This window comes from Rattus norvegicus, chromosome 14 (genome assembly GCF_021556685.1).
Source record: "Rattus norvegicus strain SHRSP/BbbUtx chromosome 14, alternate assembly SHRSP_T2T, whole genome shotgun sequence".
NCBI lineage: Eukaryota > Metazoa > Chordata > Mammalia > Rodentia > Muridae > Rattus > Rattus norvegicus.
Window position 1 is genome coordinate 17,796,341 of NC_141547.1, and position 15,507 is coordinate 17,811,847.

Below are 15,507 nucleotides of genomic sequence, written 5' to 3' on the forward strand. Positions count from 1 at the left end.
ATAGTGAGTATCAGCTCGACCACGGTTACATCACAAGATTCCTTCAAAATATAAAGAACAGCCAGACAAGAGTTCTGCCTTCAATTGCAGCAATAAGAAGGTAGAGACCTTGGGTCTCTGAGTTTCAGGACAGCCTGGTCTACATAGTGAGTTTCAGGACAGCCAGAACTATGTAGAGAGGACCCTATCTCAAAAAGGCAAATGTATGTATGCACTTGCACACAGACGCTCGTGCACACACCTTTGTAAACAAAATATAAAAAACAATTATATTTTAGAATTTGTCCTTGAAATTTAAGTTAATACTCTTAAATTTTTACATCTTAATTTATAGACTGCAAAACAGATGTATAAAACAGTATCAAAAGATTTCTGAGAAATGTTATACAGTTGTCGTTTAGTACTTGAATTACATATTTTTATTTTATTGTCATCCCCGTGTTTGCTCTAAAGAATTTCTCTTTTGGGTTCCTTGTCCGGTGTTCTTACGAAGATCAAATAAGACCCCTCCCACAGCAACAATATTGACGTTCTCAGTAATCTTTCTAGTAAGGAAATTGAGTCACTGTTACTACCTTATACCATGAAAATACCCGATATTTAGACAAAGAGGAATTTTTTTATAAATATATGTACTAGAAATAACATAAATAAATGCAAATATTTGGGCATGGACCTGATACTTAGTCCCAATAAATTAGTTAATAGATAGATAGGCAGGCAGGCAGTTAGGTAAACAGACAGACTTGTAATCCCAGTTATTATCAGTCACAATAAATAATGGGTGGGTGGGAGGGTGGATGGATGTAATGAAAAGGTGTATGAATTGAAGCGAGGCATTTGGAGGTCTGGCTAAAATCTTGAAGGTCTGACTTGGATTTAGATTCATGAGAAGTTTCAAAACTGCTAAAATAGCAATGTTACTTGGAAATAAGACATTAGAGTTGTCAAGTACGTCTTATTCTTAGGCCAGAGTGGATTCGACTTTCAGAACAAGGTGAAATATGTGTGAGGAAGTATATGAAGAATTCAAAGAAAAACAGAGTGGATAAGAAATTTTCAAGTAGTTGCCAGTAATAAGATAAGCTACCTTCTTTTCCTTTTCACTTGTATTTAAATAATGAACAACAAAAAATATCTCATGCACATAGGGTCCATTCATTTAACACGTGGTACATTGTATTCCCTGCTGTTTAAGAAGCTGTTTGCTCACTCTTTTTTTTTTAAACATTTATTTTATATATATACATATACATACATACATACATACATACATACATACATACATACATCATACAGCTTTCTGCCTGCGTATATGCGTCTGCAGGCCAGACCTGATTATAGATGGTTGTGAGCCACCATGTGGGTGCTGGAATTGAACTCAGGACCTCTGGAGAGCAGTCAGTGCTCTTAACTACTGAGCCATCTCTCCAGCCCCCAGTTTGACATGTTAGGATGACAAGTTTAAGATGTTAGGGAAATTTGTTTTTCTATATCTGAAGTTTGCCACTTACCAGTTAATTGTCCACTGAGCTCGCAGGCACTGTGTGGCCTTAGGTTTGTGGTAATTCATGAACTTGCCATTGCTTTCTCGATGGCTGATAAGCTTCTTGGTTATAGGCATCATTCTTCTCTTTGCTCTAAATCCTCAAGCTCCTATCTTTGAATTCTGTACAATAAAAGGGTGCTGGCAACACATAGTGAAGTTACTGAAGTGTCAGGTGCACATTTATGTTTGCACGAGTGAACATCAGCACAGTTCAGTGTATGGTAATTGAGAACTGTTTAAATTTGAAGGTGCTGACTGGATTTTCTTTTTAATTGCTTATAAATAGGATGGCCATGTTGAAGTGGCTAGGTTGCTTCTGGACAGCGGTGCTCAAGTGAACATGCCAGCTGATTCATTTGAGTCGCCACTGACTTTGGCTGCATGTGGAGGGCATGTGGAACTTGCAGCCTTACTTATTGAAAGAGGAGCTAGCCTGGAAGAGGTCAATGATGAAGGTTATACTCCTTTGATGGAGGCAGCTCGTGAAGGGCATGAAGAAATGGTGGCATTGCTTCTAGGCCAAGGTAAGCACATCTAGCGAGTACTAGATAACAGATCTACAGAATACAAGTCTGTGTTAGGATTGAATTTCTGCACTTACCTAACATGTGCCCTGAGCTCTTGCTCTCACACTTTACTCTGTCTGCTGTAAAATGCTCACATACCTGTTAAGGAAAGGAAAGTAAAGGGAAGTTAAAGAAAGGAAGTAGAACTTTCTTCAATGTAGAACTTTCAATATTGTGTGCCATAAGAAAATAAGGGAACAAAAATCAAGAACAGGTGGACATTTTTCGTGAGGTAATCTGAGGTACAGTTCTTGAAGCCTCCTGTAATGAGGGAATTCTTTGGAGGGAGAGGAAGTGGGGCGTGATGGAAGAGCGTGGGTAACACTGCTGTGAAGGGTTACTCCGTGAAAGCTGATTGTGCCCCGGTAATCGCAGATGAGGGTTACACACTTGTAACCACAGTGGTGAGGTGGCTGAGGCCAACCAGGGCTCATATGGAGACACTGTTTAGGAAAAACAAAACAGCACAGAAAACCAACAGAAGCCAGGTACATCAGAAACTGTTGCTCATACCATAAGGAACTTGTGGAAAAACTGAGATGGTATAGTAGTTTAAATTACTTTAATTTCCCATTGGATTTATAGCCTGTTTTTTTCATCCAGTAGTTTCATCCAATTTGATCCATTTAATATAAAGGGCACATTTCTTGTATTTGTGTATAGGTTCTTTTGACTAGAACTCTAAAGAACCGATTTTGAAAAGGGGATTTTTTTTAGATATTTGAATCATTTACAGAGCGTGGTAATTTTGTTACTTTAGTCAGTTTTGTTTCTGTGGGGGAGGCGCAGGAAGCTCCTACAACAGTGCCTGCCGTATGGTGCTAATTAAAATCAGCTGTGGTGGTGGCAAGAGTAGTGATGGTAATGTTGTTGCCTATGGTAATTCAATTAAGTGAATTAACCTCAGTTTCTTCAGCTTTATGTAAGATGATGCTGAAAATAAAACCAACATAAGGCCTTAGGAATGTGCTGCTCAGGGATAGAGCACTTACTCGGTGTTCTCAAGGCCTTGGGCTTGGTCTCCACCCAGCAGCACACAGCTGCCTAACATGGCAGGCCTGGGTTCATCTCCAACACTGCCCCTCCTCTAAATTCAAATTTCGTTAAAAAAAAATTTTTGTTAAAAAAAAATGTACCTTAGCAATCTGTACTTCGACTATTGACCAGTAAATAGTAATGTCTTAATGTTAGCTACTGTAACTGATTGATACTATAGTTGATACAGTATCTATCTATTTTGTCTCTTTATATGAGGGGACTGGGTAATGTTATGACTCCTTTTAGTCAGTATTGGCATCTTTTTAAACAAATATTTCAAATAAAGACTCAATGAATGTACTTTTTGACTTTATTTTTTTACTGCCAAGAGTAGGGAATAGATATCTCTGTTCCTCTCAGGTGGGGTTCATTAGGAAACAGTGATGTTTTGTTTGTATCTGAGTAAATGTATGAACTTCCTTTAAGTACAGTCTTTATTTTAGGAGCAAATATCAATGCACAGACAGAAGAAACTCAAGAAACTGCCTTGACCCTGGCTTGCTGTGGAGGCTTTCTGGAAGTGGCGGACTTTCTGATTAAGGCTGGAGCTGATATAGAGCTAGGGTGTTCCACGCCCTTGATGGAAGCTGCTCAGGAGGGTCACTTGGAGTTAGTTAAATACTTACTAGCTGCAGGTATGCTATTTTTGCATTTGGGAATATATTGTATGATGTAAATAAGTATTACAGCATCCAAGTATTTTTTTATGTTGTAAATGGTACACAGAATATGTTTCAAAGAGATAAGATAGGATGTGCTTTGTGTATGTTCTGAGTAATTTACTTGTCATAGGAAATACTTCTAATTTTAACCTGAAGTACTTTTATCCGTCGTCCCCCCCCCCCCCCCCACACACACACACACATCACTTCGTTTGTTTGTAGTAGACATGCCACTCACTGTGCATATGTTAAGAGGTAGAGGACAACTTGGGGGAGTTAGCTCTTTCTTTCCTCCATGTAGTCTTGGGGACCAAACTTTGGTGGTCAGGTGTGGCACTAAGTGGTATTCCCTTCTGAGCCATTTCTTGCAGATTTCCCCCACACCCTCTATTAAAGAAGTTGCCAGTGTGCTTATTCTAGACATGGAAATGGGTATTCTGGCTGACTTAGGAGCTGTGGGCTATCATGCAAAAATAGGTTTATGTTCATTTTTAAAAATGGCTGTCAGTAATCATTTCTGGCTGTTGCAGGAGCTAATGTTCATGCAACGACAGCGACGGGGGACACAGCTTTAACATACGCCTGTGAAAATGGCCACACAGATGTAGCAGACGTCCTACTCCAGGCAGGTGCAGATCTGGTAAGCTTTGACACTTAAATCTTTATCTGTAAAATTGAGACAAGAGTTAAGGCATTGTAGCACATGCCTGTGTACTCAGATACCTAAAAGTTTAAGGCCAGAGAGGCTACCTGAGTTCACTGTCTCCATGGTAAGATCCTGTCTCATCAAACAAAGCCAAGAAATCCAAATTTCTCCTAACTTTGCTAGCTTTTTCCTTGTTATGATTTTAGTTTACAGAGTCAGGCTTTTGCTCTTGTCTTTTGCCTGACTGTTGTCCACAGTAGTCTTTGCTCTTGTCTCTGCAGTGTTCCCAGGTCACTAGTCGCACCTCTGTTTACAGAGAGCAGTTTCCTGTGGGGGTGGCCTTACAGATGCATCTCCCTTAGCTGTTCATTTAAGGCACAACAGATGCATCTCCCTTAGCTGTTCATTTAAGGCACATGCGGCTTAGCGTTTCTTCGTAGGTTGGGGGAAATTCCCTGTATTTTAAACATCATGAAGTGTTGAGACATAAGTATTTCTATGCATAAATTCCTTAGGAAGGTATAGTATACTGCACCATGCATTCAGTGCAGGCTGTTAAGCAGTGTCATCAGGAATGCACAGGAAGTAAGGAAGGTCAAAGGTGTAAATAGTTATCTGTGAGTGTTACTGGATGGCGTTTGCAAAGAGAGGCCTGAAATGTGAAAAAAGAGATGCATAATTGGAAAAACATTGTCAGAGTAGTCGGAGAGCCTAGAAGGTGTCAGGTACCTTTGTGTGGGGAAGAGCTAGTCTCACAGGAGCACTTAGGAATATAAACGGAACCTCAGTTCCTCAGGGAGTTTTTAGGATAGCCTTTGCTACATGAGACTTTTAAAAAGTGATGTGTGTTTGCAGAGATTATAATCTGATCATTCAGGTGACTAAAGGAGGAGTTTCACTGTCCTGTGCATACCTGAGGTATGTAGTGGTTAAAAAAGGGAACTAGGTCGACCATCTACTTCTGGTACCTAGGATAACTGGTGTGCGTAGTCACCTACTGTAGCTTCAAATTATTACAGCAGATATTCTTCTTAGTTTGTGATATACACACACATCTATGTTCAACAGTAAGTCCACTTTCTCTTTGGTTTTATGAAAAGAACAGTTGACTGTGCCCATTGGTTACACAGCTGTTTAGTTTTGGTTTTTATGGTTTTGTTTTAAAACAGGAACATGAATCAGAAGGTGGGAGAACTCCTTTAATGAAAGCTGCAAGAGCTGGTCATGTTTGCACAGTTCAGTTCTTAATTAGCAAAGGTACGCTCATACTCCGGAAGTATCATGTACATACGCTGAGGCACAGGCACCGGAAGGCTGAACAGTGTCTGGTTGTTACAGCTCACGCAGTGGGATAAACTTGTCAGAATATAAGATCGCTGGGAACTACTATGGTACCAAATAGCTCCATGTTTTTGGAGACCAGGTTTGGAGAGAGCTTTTGCTGTGCTCAAACGCACTCTCTGTAACCAGACCCTGAAAACTGAGGGGAGAGCTTATCTGTTTGTTTCTCTAATACAGAAAGATGGGGGAAAAGCATTACTAGATCTTTAAATTCCTTGTAAGTTTTTATGTATTTAGCCCATAGAAGACAGTGTTTGTCTTAATTAAGTGGTTTATGTTCATGAGTGCAGTGCCCACAGCCGCCAGAACAGGGTGTGAGGTACAGGTGAGCAGCCAGGTGTGGGTGCTGGGAAGCAAACTTGGGTTCCCCAGAAGAGTTTCAAGTATTCTTAACCATTGAGTGAGCCATTTTTTTCTGTCTCTGTATTTTACTTTTTAAATATGGTAATTGTCTTTGGTATAATACAACCTTGTATTATCTTGCCCATATTAAAATATTTATAAGAGAAATATATCCTTTTTTCATGGCATTTACTTTAGAATAATTCTGTATAGGAGAGAAAATAAAGTTTTCGAAACACAAGAGGCTATTTATAATCAATGGAACTGGGTAATGAGTACATGAGGCTCCACTGAACCATTTTCTTTAGTCTTTATGATTATTACATTTTTCCATAATCATCAGCCAATAGAGTGAGTCAGTAGATATCATTGGGGAAGTATATTTTCTGCCTAACTAGGCTTGGCACCTACATGCTAGAAAGAGAAAATCATCAACTTCTTTGAGCTGGCCTGATTAAAACCATGCTATAATAAATACACACACACACACACACACACACACACACACACACACACACACACACGTGTGCGTGTGTGTGTATCTGGTGCTGAAGAGCCGGATCCGTGGGTAAGAGCACTGGCTGTTCACTTTCCCGCACCCACAGCAGACAGCTGCTCCCAGCCACCCGGAACTCTAGCTGCAGTGGGTACCAAGGGCATCTGTGAGCACACGGGGCTCTTAGTCTCATATGGGCACATACATCTACATATACATTGAAAAGGATAGAGCTTACAGTTTATCTTCCCACTACTGTGTTTTGTTTTCCATCTTTGTCTTAGGAGCAAACGTGAACCGAACCACGGCTAATAACGACCACACTGTGCTGTCGCTGGCGTGTGCGGGCGGTCACTTGGCAGTGGTGGAGCTACTTCTGGCACATGGGGCGGACCCTACTCACCGTTTAAAAGTAGGCACTCAAGCGGTCAGGGGGGTCTCGAACAGCATAAAGCACCGCGAGTTAAGTCACACCTGTGGTGACTTTCTGAGTGTGAAGCTATTTGGTGTTAATAGAAAATGAAGTATGTATTAGGTACCTGAGACCCAGTGGCTTTCTTCTGTGTGCTTACTTCCCTTCTGTATTCATTCTTTTAGGATGGCTCAACCATGTTGATAGAAGCAGCGAAAGGTGGCCACACAAGTGTTGTTTGCTATCTTTTAGACTATCCTAATAATCTACTTGCAGCCCCTCCACCAGACGTCACTCAGCTAACTCCCCCATCCCACGATTTAAATAGGGTAAGATTCAAAACTAAAGCACCTTGTAATTCCTTTAGCATTTCAATAAATATTTTCCATTTAAACTCGATCGTTTTTTTAAGTCCTCCGTATTATTACGCCAAGGCAAATGTACGTTTGGCATAGTGCTGTACGTTTCAGTTCATACAGTCTGAAATGGCATATTAAGTATGCTTGGCAGCTGTGCGTCAGCAGCATGGTGGTGGCTTATATGCTAAAGAATGACTGTGGCTCTCCTCAGGCACCTCGAGTACCAGTTCAAGCACTGCCCATGGTTGTCCCACCTCAGGAGCCTGACAAGCCACCTGCCAACGTTGCTGCTACTCTTCCCGTTAGGAATAAAGGTCAGTTATACTTCTAAAGATTATTTCTTACGTGTCCAGGTGAAAATGAAAGAGAAACCAGCCTTACTCTTTACCAGCAATGCGATTACTATGTTGGAGTCAGTTACGTTTTACAGGTGAAAGTAAGAAAATCAAAACTAGCCCTCAAACATTATTTTCACCAACGAGCAAATTTCTAAGTTGGTATCATTTAATGTTTTTTGTTTGTTGTTTGTTTTAAACCAATGAGTAAAAACAAGTTTCTGGGAGGGGAAATAGGTGCTAAGAGAAACTCAGAAGAGGTTCAGATGGCTCTTTTTGATGGAATTCCGACTCTTAACTCAACCCGACTCTGTAGTGACATGAGCAATAAAGATTAAGAAGTTGGTAACTATTAAAGTTCAATTTAGAGAACTGGTTTAGCATAGGTTTATATCTTGGACACTTTTTTCCCTCAGCTAATATTCAAAGATATGTAAGATACATTCATTATATCTTAGAATTCCACGGTCCATTTTTTTTGACTTGTGTATATCATATCATGCCTGTTCTTAATTATATCCCCAACTACCAGTTTGAATCAGTTTTTCTTTTTAAAAGTTTTACATGAAGAGAGTGTAATTTTTTTTATTTTTTATTTTTTTGCATCTTGGTTTTGGCTACTTGTATTCTTTTACCAACAAGCATGCTATGTATTCCCAGCAGCTCTTTTCAGTCACCACCACAGCCTACTGTCTTGGCATTCTTTTCGATTGGTTCTAAACCTGTTAGCCAGACCGGTCTGTTTTCCTGGCTGTCAGATGATAGCAGAGGATGGGATAGTCCAGCATCTTTTCTTCCGGGGAAGCTCAATCCCAGTTCTCGATTGGCTAGGTAGCTGTGTGAACATGTGAGTTTCTCTCTCTTTCCTTGGCCAGTCTTAAAGATGGTAGGTCCCAACGAAGACATATATTTTAGTTGGATTTTAATTTCTTGGTACATCTCAGTGGTTTGGGCTCTCTTTGTGTGTATGTGTGTGTGTTTATAAAAGGAACAGATGTTTTATTAAGTGCGGAAAATCATTTTTCTGCTCTCATGATGAGTTTTTACATTCTGACCATATGAAATACTACACGTAGCCTTAGACTTATGTGACCTGCACCACTTAGGTGTCACAGTTTACATCCCTCTTTTGTCTAATTTTAGCCTGGTGGTATTTATAAAATTCTGAACTTTACTTCCAGATGTTACTCTATGCACATAAAATACAAACATTCTGTATTGATGATAGAGAAGGTGGACTTGTGTTTAACTCCTTAACAGTACATTTCACCTTCATGGATATGATAGCTTGGTGCATAACTGTTGGCACTAACCCTCCCAACAGTAACTCTGTAATGAGGATGCCATTCATGTGCACTTCTGAGGGGGTTTCTTTTTCACACAGCTGCTTCTAAACAAAAGTCCAACAGCCATTTGCCAGCAAACAGCCAGGATGTACAGGGTTACATCACCAATCAGTCTCCAGAGAGCATTGTAGAAGAGGCTCAGGGAAAGTTAACAGAACTGGAACAGAGGATAAAAGAAGCCATAGAAAAAAATGCACAGCTGCAGTCCTTGGAGCTGGCTCATGCCGACCAACTCACCAAGGAGAAGATCGAGGAGCTGAACAAAACGAGGGAGGAACAAATTCAGAAGAAACAAAAGATTCTGGAGGAACTGCAGAAAGTAGAGCGAGAGCTACAACTGAAAACTCAGCAGCAGCTTAAAAAACAGTATCTAGAAGTTAAAGCCCAGCGGATTCAGCTGCAGCAGCAGCAGCAGCAGCAGCAGCAGCAGCAGCAGCAGCAGCAGCAGCAACAGCAGCAGCAGCAGCAGCAGCAGTCTTGCCAGCATCTGGGACTCCTTACTTCTGTTGGGGTTGGAGAGCCGCTTCCTGAGGGAGACTATGCACGGTTACAGCAAGTGGATCCTGTTTTGCTTAAAGATGAGCCCCAGCAGACTGCTGCTCAGATGGGTTTTGCACCAATCCAGCCTCTGGCGATGCCTCAAGCTTTGCCTCTGGCAGCGGGTCCCTTGCCTCCAGGGTCCATCGCAAATCTTACAGAACTTCAAGGAGTGATAGTTGGACAGCCAGTACTGGGCCAAGCACAGTTGGCAGGGCTGGGGCAAGGAATTCTCACTGAAACACAACAAGGGTTAATGGTAGCCAGCCCTGCTCAGACCCTCAATGACACGCTGGATGACATCATGGCAGGTGGGTTTATATTGTTATGAGCAGGTATCAAATATGATTTGCTTAAGGCGAGTAAGAGTGTGCCAGCATTTTTTTTTTCTTTCTTTCTTTTTCTTTTTTTTTTTTTTAAACCATTACTCAACTTGAGAACTATTTTTGGACTCGACCCATTGTGTCTTTAGAAAAACCATGTTAAATAGTTCTCAGATGGCTACAGGTCAGACTAAAGATTAGTTCACACTAAATGAACGAATCTCTTACTCAGTAGGCTGGGAATCTGTTTTTCAGTAGTGGGTTGAGTCTTGGTTTTTTACTTTTGGTTTTGTTTTTCCACTTTGAGTTCAGAAGACTGAGGTTGAATTTTGGCATTTTTGCCTCTGTATTCACACCAATAAAATGGAAATTGATAAAAGTTGAGGTACAAAGGTAGTAGGGCATATTAGGAAGTCTATTTGTGATTGAAAAAAAAATCAAAACGTATCTACTAATGTACCAAGCTTCATGGTTGCTATTTAAAAACAAGCAAACAACAATCAAAACAAACACTTTGACAACATTTTAATAAAGTATCAACCAAGTAGAGTCTGATTCTACTGTATGTCAGTAATTTTTATCCCTTGTGAATGTTAATGTATAGTGTGTTTCTGACTGTATTATGGGAAGGTGTGTTCCCCTAACAGGATGGTAAATGACTGGTGTTTTTAAATGTGTAGCCAGTGAGATCTTACTCTATTTTAACAAGGACTGCAACTCAAGAGTGTTAATACTGCTTATTTGGGACTAATTTTGTAAATTGTTTAACAGAGTAAAATAAGATTTCATAGGGTTTTAGGTCATAAGGATGCTCTGTTAAGTGAAATAATTTTTCTTCATCAGGAAGGAAACTTGGTAAGGAATGGAGGAATAAATAGTAAATAGCTGTTGAATTTTGATAAGTTTCTTCTGATATCTTCCCATTTTTAAAAATTCATTTATTTTTACTTATTATTTAATATTTCTACTTTTAAACTTCTCTGAGAAACATTTATTATGATGGAGTCATACATTAAGTTTGTTTCTTGAAAGAAAGTATGCTGTGTAGTATTTAGATGTTCAGGTTAAGATCACCTTAACAAACTGAGAAACCAAGTAATGAAGATTGTGCATTTCAAAAACTCTCATAGTTTCCCAATATTTTTTAAAAATTTTATTACTAGTATTTTTTAAAAATTTTCTTAGCAATATCTAGTATAAACATCTGTTAATTTTAAGAGTAAAATAAACTACACCAGAAAGATTGCTTGTAATGAGTAATAATAACTGTTGTAACAGTCTTAATACTCATGAGTATAAGATTGTCAAAAACTTGAAGTCCCATTAGTCACCTCTAGCTAGTTATGATTAGATATCTAATAAACCTTGACTTGCATGGCAGTGCATAGAAGCTCTAAATCCAAAATTAAGTTAGATCATTAAGTTAGATTGTAATTCTTTATTATCTCAGGTTACCACAGGATTTTAGAGTTAAGTGTTACTGATGAAATGAAGACTTGGTTGTTCTATACCAATGACTGTTGGAAATTTGTTTTTAATGTGATATCGGAGTTTACCTGATGTACATGGGCATAGTTGTCAACAATTGCTGTTGTAAAAGTTTTAATATTAATTCTGATAATTATCAGATGTTTGTAAAGCAGCATTTTCTATTGATTCATTTAAAATTTAAAATTTCTGTCTGTGTGTTCAAGGTTTTTTCCTTTATAAAAGTTTTTTTTTTTTTAAACATAAGTTTTTGGGGTTTTTTTGTTTTGTTCTTTTTTTTTAGGGTTATGACAAATTTGCTATTTTCTAAAAAGGCTACAGTTGTATCATGCTCTTCTGTGTGGGTAAAGAGAAGTGCCTAGTGGAGAAAGAACAGAATTAAAGATAATCTCACTGTCTGCCTGCAGATCAATTCCTACTTAGTAGCTCATTCATATTCACATGCTGTGCACTCACCTCTGTGTACTCTTCTACACACCCCTTTTCTGAATTCTCATAGTGTGAGCAACAACTCTGATCAGACTTGTTCACTAAGGATTGTTTTCACATCTTACGTTGCTTTTTGTGCACTGCAGCCTCATTTGATCTTCCCTCAGCACTGTCTCCCGTATTCCTTAGGTCTCGTTTGTGAGCTTTCTCGTAGGGATCTCTCTTTCTTCCCCGTACTTAGCTGGCTAAGTCTTCATTCAACCTTCCTTATTCTTCATATTCACCAAATCAAAACTAGGCACTTGGTTAACTCCCCTTACTATGTGCTTTTGTTTTGTCTCTATACTTTCCCAATCCTGCTTTTAACTTCTCGAGCATGTGGTTTTCGTTCTCTAAATTGAATTTTAAAATATAAAGAAAAAAACCGGGAAAAATGATTAACACTAGAATTCCTTTAGCTCTGTAGGTGTCTCTTTTCCTTTTAACTATGTAGTACTTGGTGGAGTGGTGAGCAGGCGCTTACTCCTGATAAAGCAGTTTAGAGGCACTCTCATTTTTCTTCTCAACTCTAGATGAGAAGATCAAAAGAACTAATTTGAAACATTAAAAGTAGTTTGATTATGTTCTTTAAAATACAGTATTCCTGTTGGAATGTGGATTAATTTGCAAATCTTTTAACCCATTTAAAAAAATCATAGAATAAAAAGTCAGTGAAGGCTGAGGATGCAGCTTACACAGCGTCCACATAACCCAGGGTTTGGTCCCCAGTGTGCAGTAAAACTAGTTGTAATGGTGCAGTTCTGTCAACTTGGTACTTGGGCGGTGGAGGCAGCAACAGTGGAAGTTAAAGGTCATCTTTAGTCATTTCTGTTTTTAACAGCCTATCCAAAAGAAACATGTAATCTATCTTAAGAGCTGTAGATTTTATATGAGTCTGAAATTCATGTATAGGGTAAAAAAATTTCAGTGAAATTATTTGATCCTTTACTCTGTGTGGTGGCTCACGCCTGTAATCCTAGCGGACTTGAGGTAGATTCAGATCAGTATTGCAAGATTGACAGTGAATAAGACAATACTGAACAGAGTCGTTAGATAATCAGTCATACATGCCCCCTTCTCTCGGTCTGGTTCCTAATGATTAAAGTGTTATGTTTGGTTTTTTGTTCTTTGTTTTTCTTTTGACCTTTATTTAAGTGGACTAAAAATGTACGATCATAGAGTGTGTGTTGCTATAATGTACAGTGTATGTTTGTGCCTGACCTAAGGATTTTGTGTTAAGTAGATTTCTTAATGGATAGTCATGTTTATAACTGTTGAAAGATCAATTCCAGTATTATTCGTGGCAAGATAAGTTCTTTTTGCCTGGTTTCAGATTCAGCTGTGAATCATAATTGTTTTCTGTCTGTAGCCGACAATACTTGGGAAACACACATTTACACTCTTATTCAGAGATTCCCGTCCAAACTAATAGTATTGCAGCAGCATTCTTACTGTGGGGGAAGAGAAGATGTTCGCACATTTAACTTCAGAATTGAGTTATCTGGAGAATAAAGTCCCTTAAGCCAGTTTTCAGCCTGTCCTTTGCTTCTGTCTTTAGTATTCTCCCACCTCAAGTACAGACCTACCTGGCCATTATTTAAACCATCTGGTGGGTGAACTAAGATTGCAGCAGATTTCCTACATAGAGACATCACAATCCACACTGGGAGGATGATTGATTGTGTAAAATAGATTTATTTCTAGCCTTTATTTTGTCCTGTCAGTGCGATTGCCAGATTGATTGTGAGACACTTTATTCCTCTCAGAGTAATTCTTAATGTAAGAAAATTTGTATCTGTGTGAGGATATCAAACTTTTATAGTCGAGAGAACTGTCACAACAGGGTTTCAAAGTTACTATCACCCTGTTGTCGTTAGTATATATAGTGTTTTGAATAGTTTTACTTTGAGAATCTTACATCCTAAAAGTGAAGTAACTTTTATTTGCTCCAAAATATAAGGTGTGAAGTTGGCAAGTTAAAAAAAATCACCTTTCCCCCTTTCATTCTATCATTTATTCCTTTTCTATGTAATTTTAGTACATAAAATTTTTGTTTTCAGGATTATTTTGAATTAATATTTTTTGGTTACTTTCATTAAAAGAGAATTTGTATTTCAGGTGGATTTTATGGAAAGTGGATTACTCAATATACATTCTAATTTGGGGCTCTTCTCCAATCAGAAACCATCAGAAAATTAGTTATTAATATTATAATAGCATCTTAGAGACATTTTGTTTCAAAAACTATTTAATACTTTTAAATACATCTTGCTAACAGTGTTTCCTCCTTATTAAGTGCAGTTATTTTGTTCAACAGCAGTCAGTGGAAGAGCATCTGCAATGTCAAACACTCCTACCCACAGTATCGCTGCTTCTGTTTCCCAGCCTCAGACTCCAACTCCAAGTCCCATCATCTCTCCTTCAGCCATGCTACCTATCTACCCTGCCATTGACATTGATGCACAGGTAAGCTCCGCCCTCAGGAGAGATTGGTTCACTGGAATCACATCACCGCCTTAGTGATCGTACGCATCAAGTCTGCGTTGTCAGAGACTCCAGATACAATTAATCTATCAAGCCAGACATGGTGGCTCACACCTAATCCTAGCATTTAGAGGGATAATCAGTATATTGCGTGAGTTCAAGGCCAGCCCAGACCTTCAAAGTCAGTGCCAGGTCTGGCAAGCTAAAACTTTTAGTTTTAAAAAGATTAGGATATAAGCAAAGTAACTTATGCAAGATTAAAATGAAACCAGAACTGTGATCCCAGCCCTTGGGAAGTTTCATAAAGAGGATCAAGAGTTCAAGGTCATCCTTAGTTGTATAATTAGTTGAAGCTACTCTGGTTTACATCACACCCTGTCTCAATACAACGAGAGTTAGGATTGGTGAATGCTTCTTAAAGAGGTGATGATGAGGTGTTTATAAAAGAAGCGGCTGGGGCTGAGACTACATCGGTGGAGAAGTACGTAAAGTCCTGGGTTCAGTCTAGCCTCAGCAAAAGGTGATTAGTCAACTTTATGTTTCTATATGTTATTACTTGTATTATTAAACTTTTCCCCCTTGAGACAGGGTGTCTGTATAGCCTAGGCTGGTCTCCCAACAATCTTCCTTAAGCCTCCTGAATGCTGGAATTAGACATGAATCATCACGCCTGGCTATATACCGCTTTTAAAACTTTTGGTGGAATTACATATGGTAATGAGGAAATATTTTGAATTTATGTAATTTTAACTGAGATTCTATTGAGGGGACAGAAACACTTTCTTTATAGATTATCTGAAACAATATATACGAGGTGAAAAAAGAGAACTGTTAGGTTTAGAAAGGCTCTATTAAATAAAGAAAGGCTCTATTAAATAAAAGCTGTTCCATTAAAAAAATTAGTTTATTTCTAGCCCTAAGGAGATGGAGGCAGGTGGATTTCTAGATGAGTTTGAGGCCTGTTAGGGCTTCATAGTAAGACCCTGTCTCACTAAATAGATAAGATTTAATTGACTGTGCATTGCAAGACTCCTTAATGCTTTCCATCAAGCCTAATAGCCTCAGTTTGATTACAGTAATCCACATTGTAGGAGAATAAACCCACCTACCCTTGT

At 38.8% G+C, this 15,507-nt stretch overlaps 1 protein-coding gene across 9 annotated transcripts in view; it reads left to right on the plus strand.

The window, feature by feature from the left end:
• Ankrd17 (ankyrin repeat domain 17) overlaps positions 1 to 15,507 on the plus strand; it is a 136,933-nt gene that overhangs the window by 74,842 nt on the left and 46,584 nt on the right. For 3 of the 9 annotated variants that reach the window (XM_087582439.1, NM_001105999.2, XM_087582441.1), the window contains 9 exon segments: positions 1,836 to 2,073; positions 3,597 to 3,788; positions 4,346 to 4,455; positions 5,631 to 5,718; positions 6,925 to 7,052; positions 7,238 to 7,381; positions 7,623 to 7,725; positions 9,131 to 9,940; positions 14,229 to 14,374. In XM_087582439.1, coding sequence (XP_087438565.1) covers positions 1,836 to 2,073; positions 3,597 to 3,788; positions 4,346 to 4,455; positions 5,631 to 5,718; positions 6,925 to 7,052; positions 7,238 to 7,381; positions 7,623 to 7,725; positions 9,131 to 9,940; positions 14,229 to 14,374 — 1,959 coding nt within the window. 9 annotated transcript variants of the gene reach the window in all.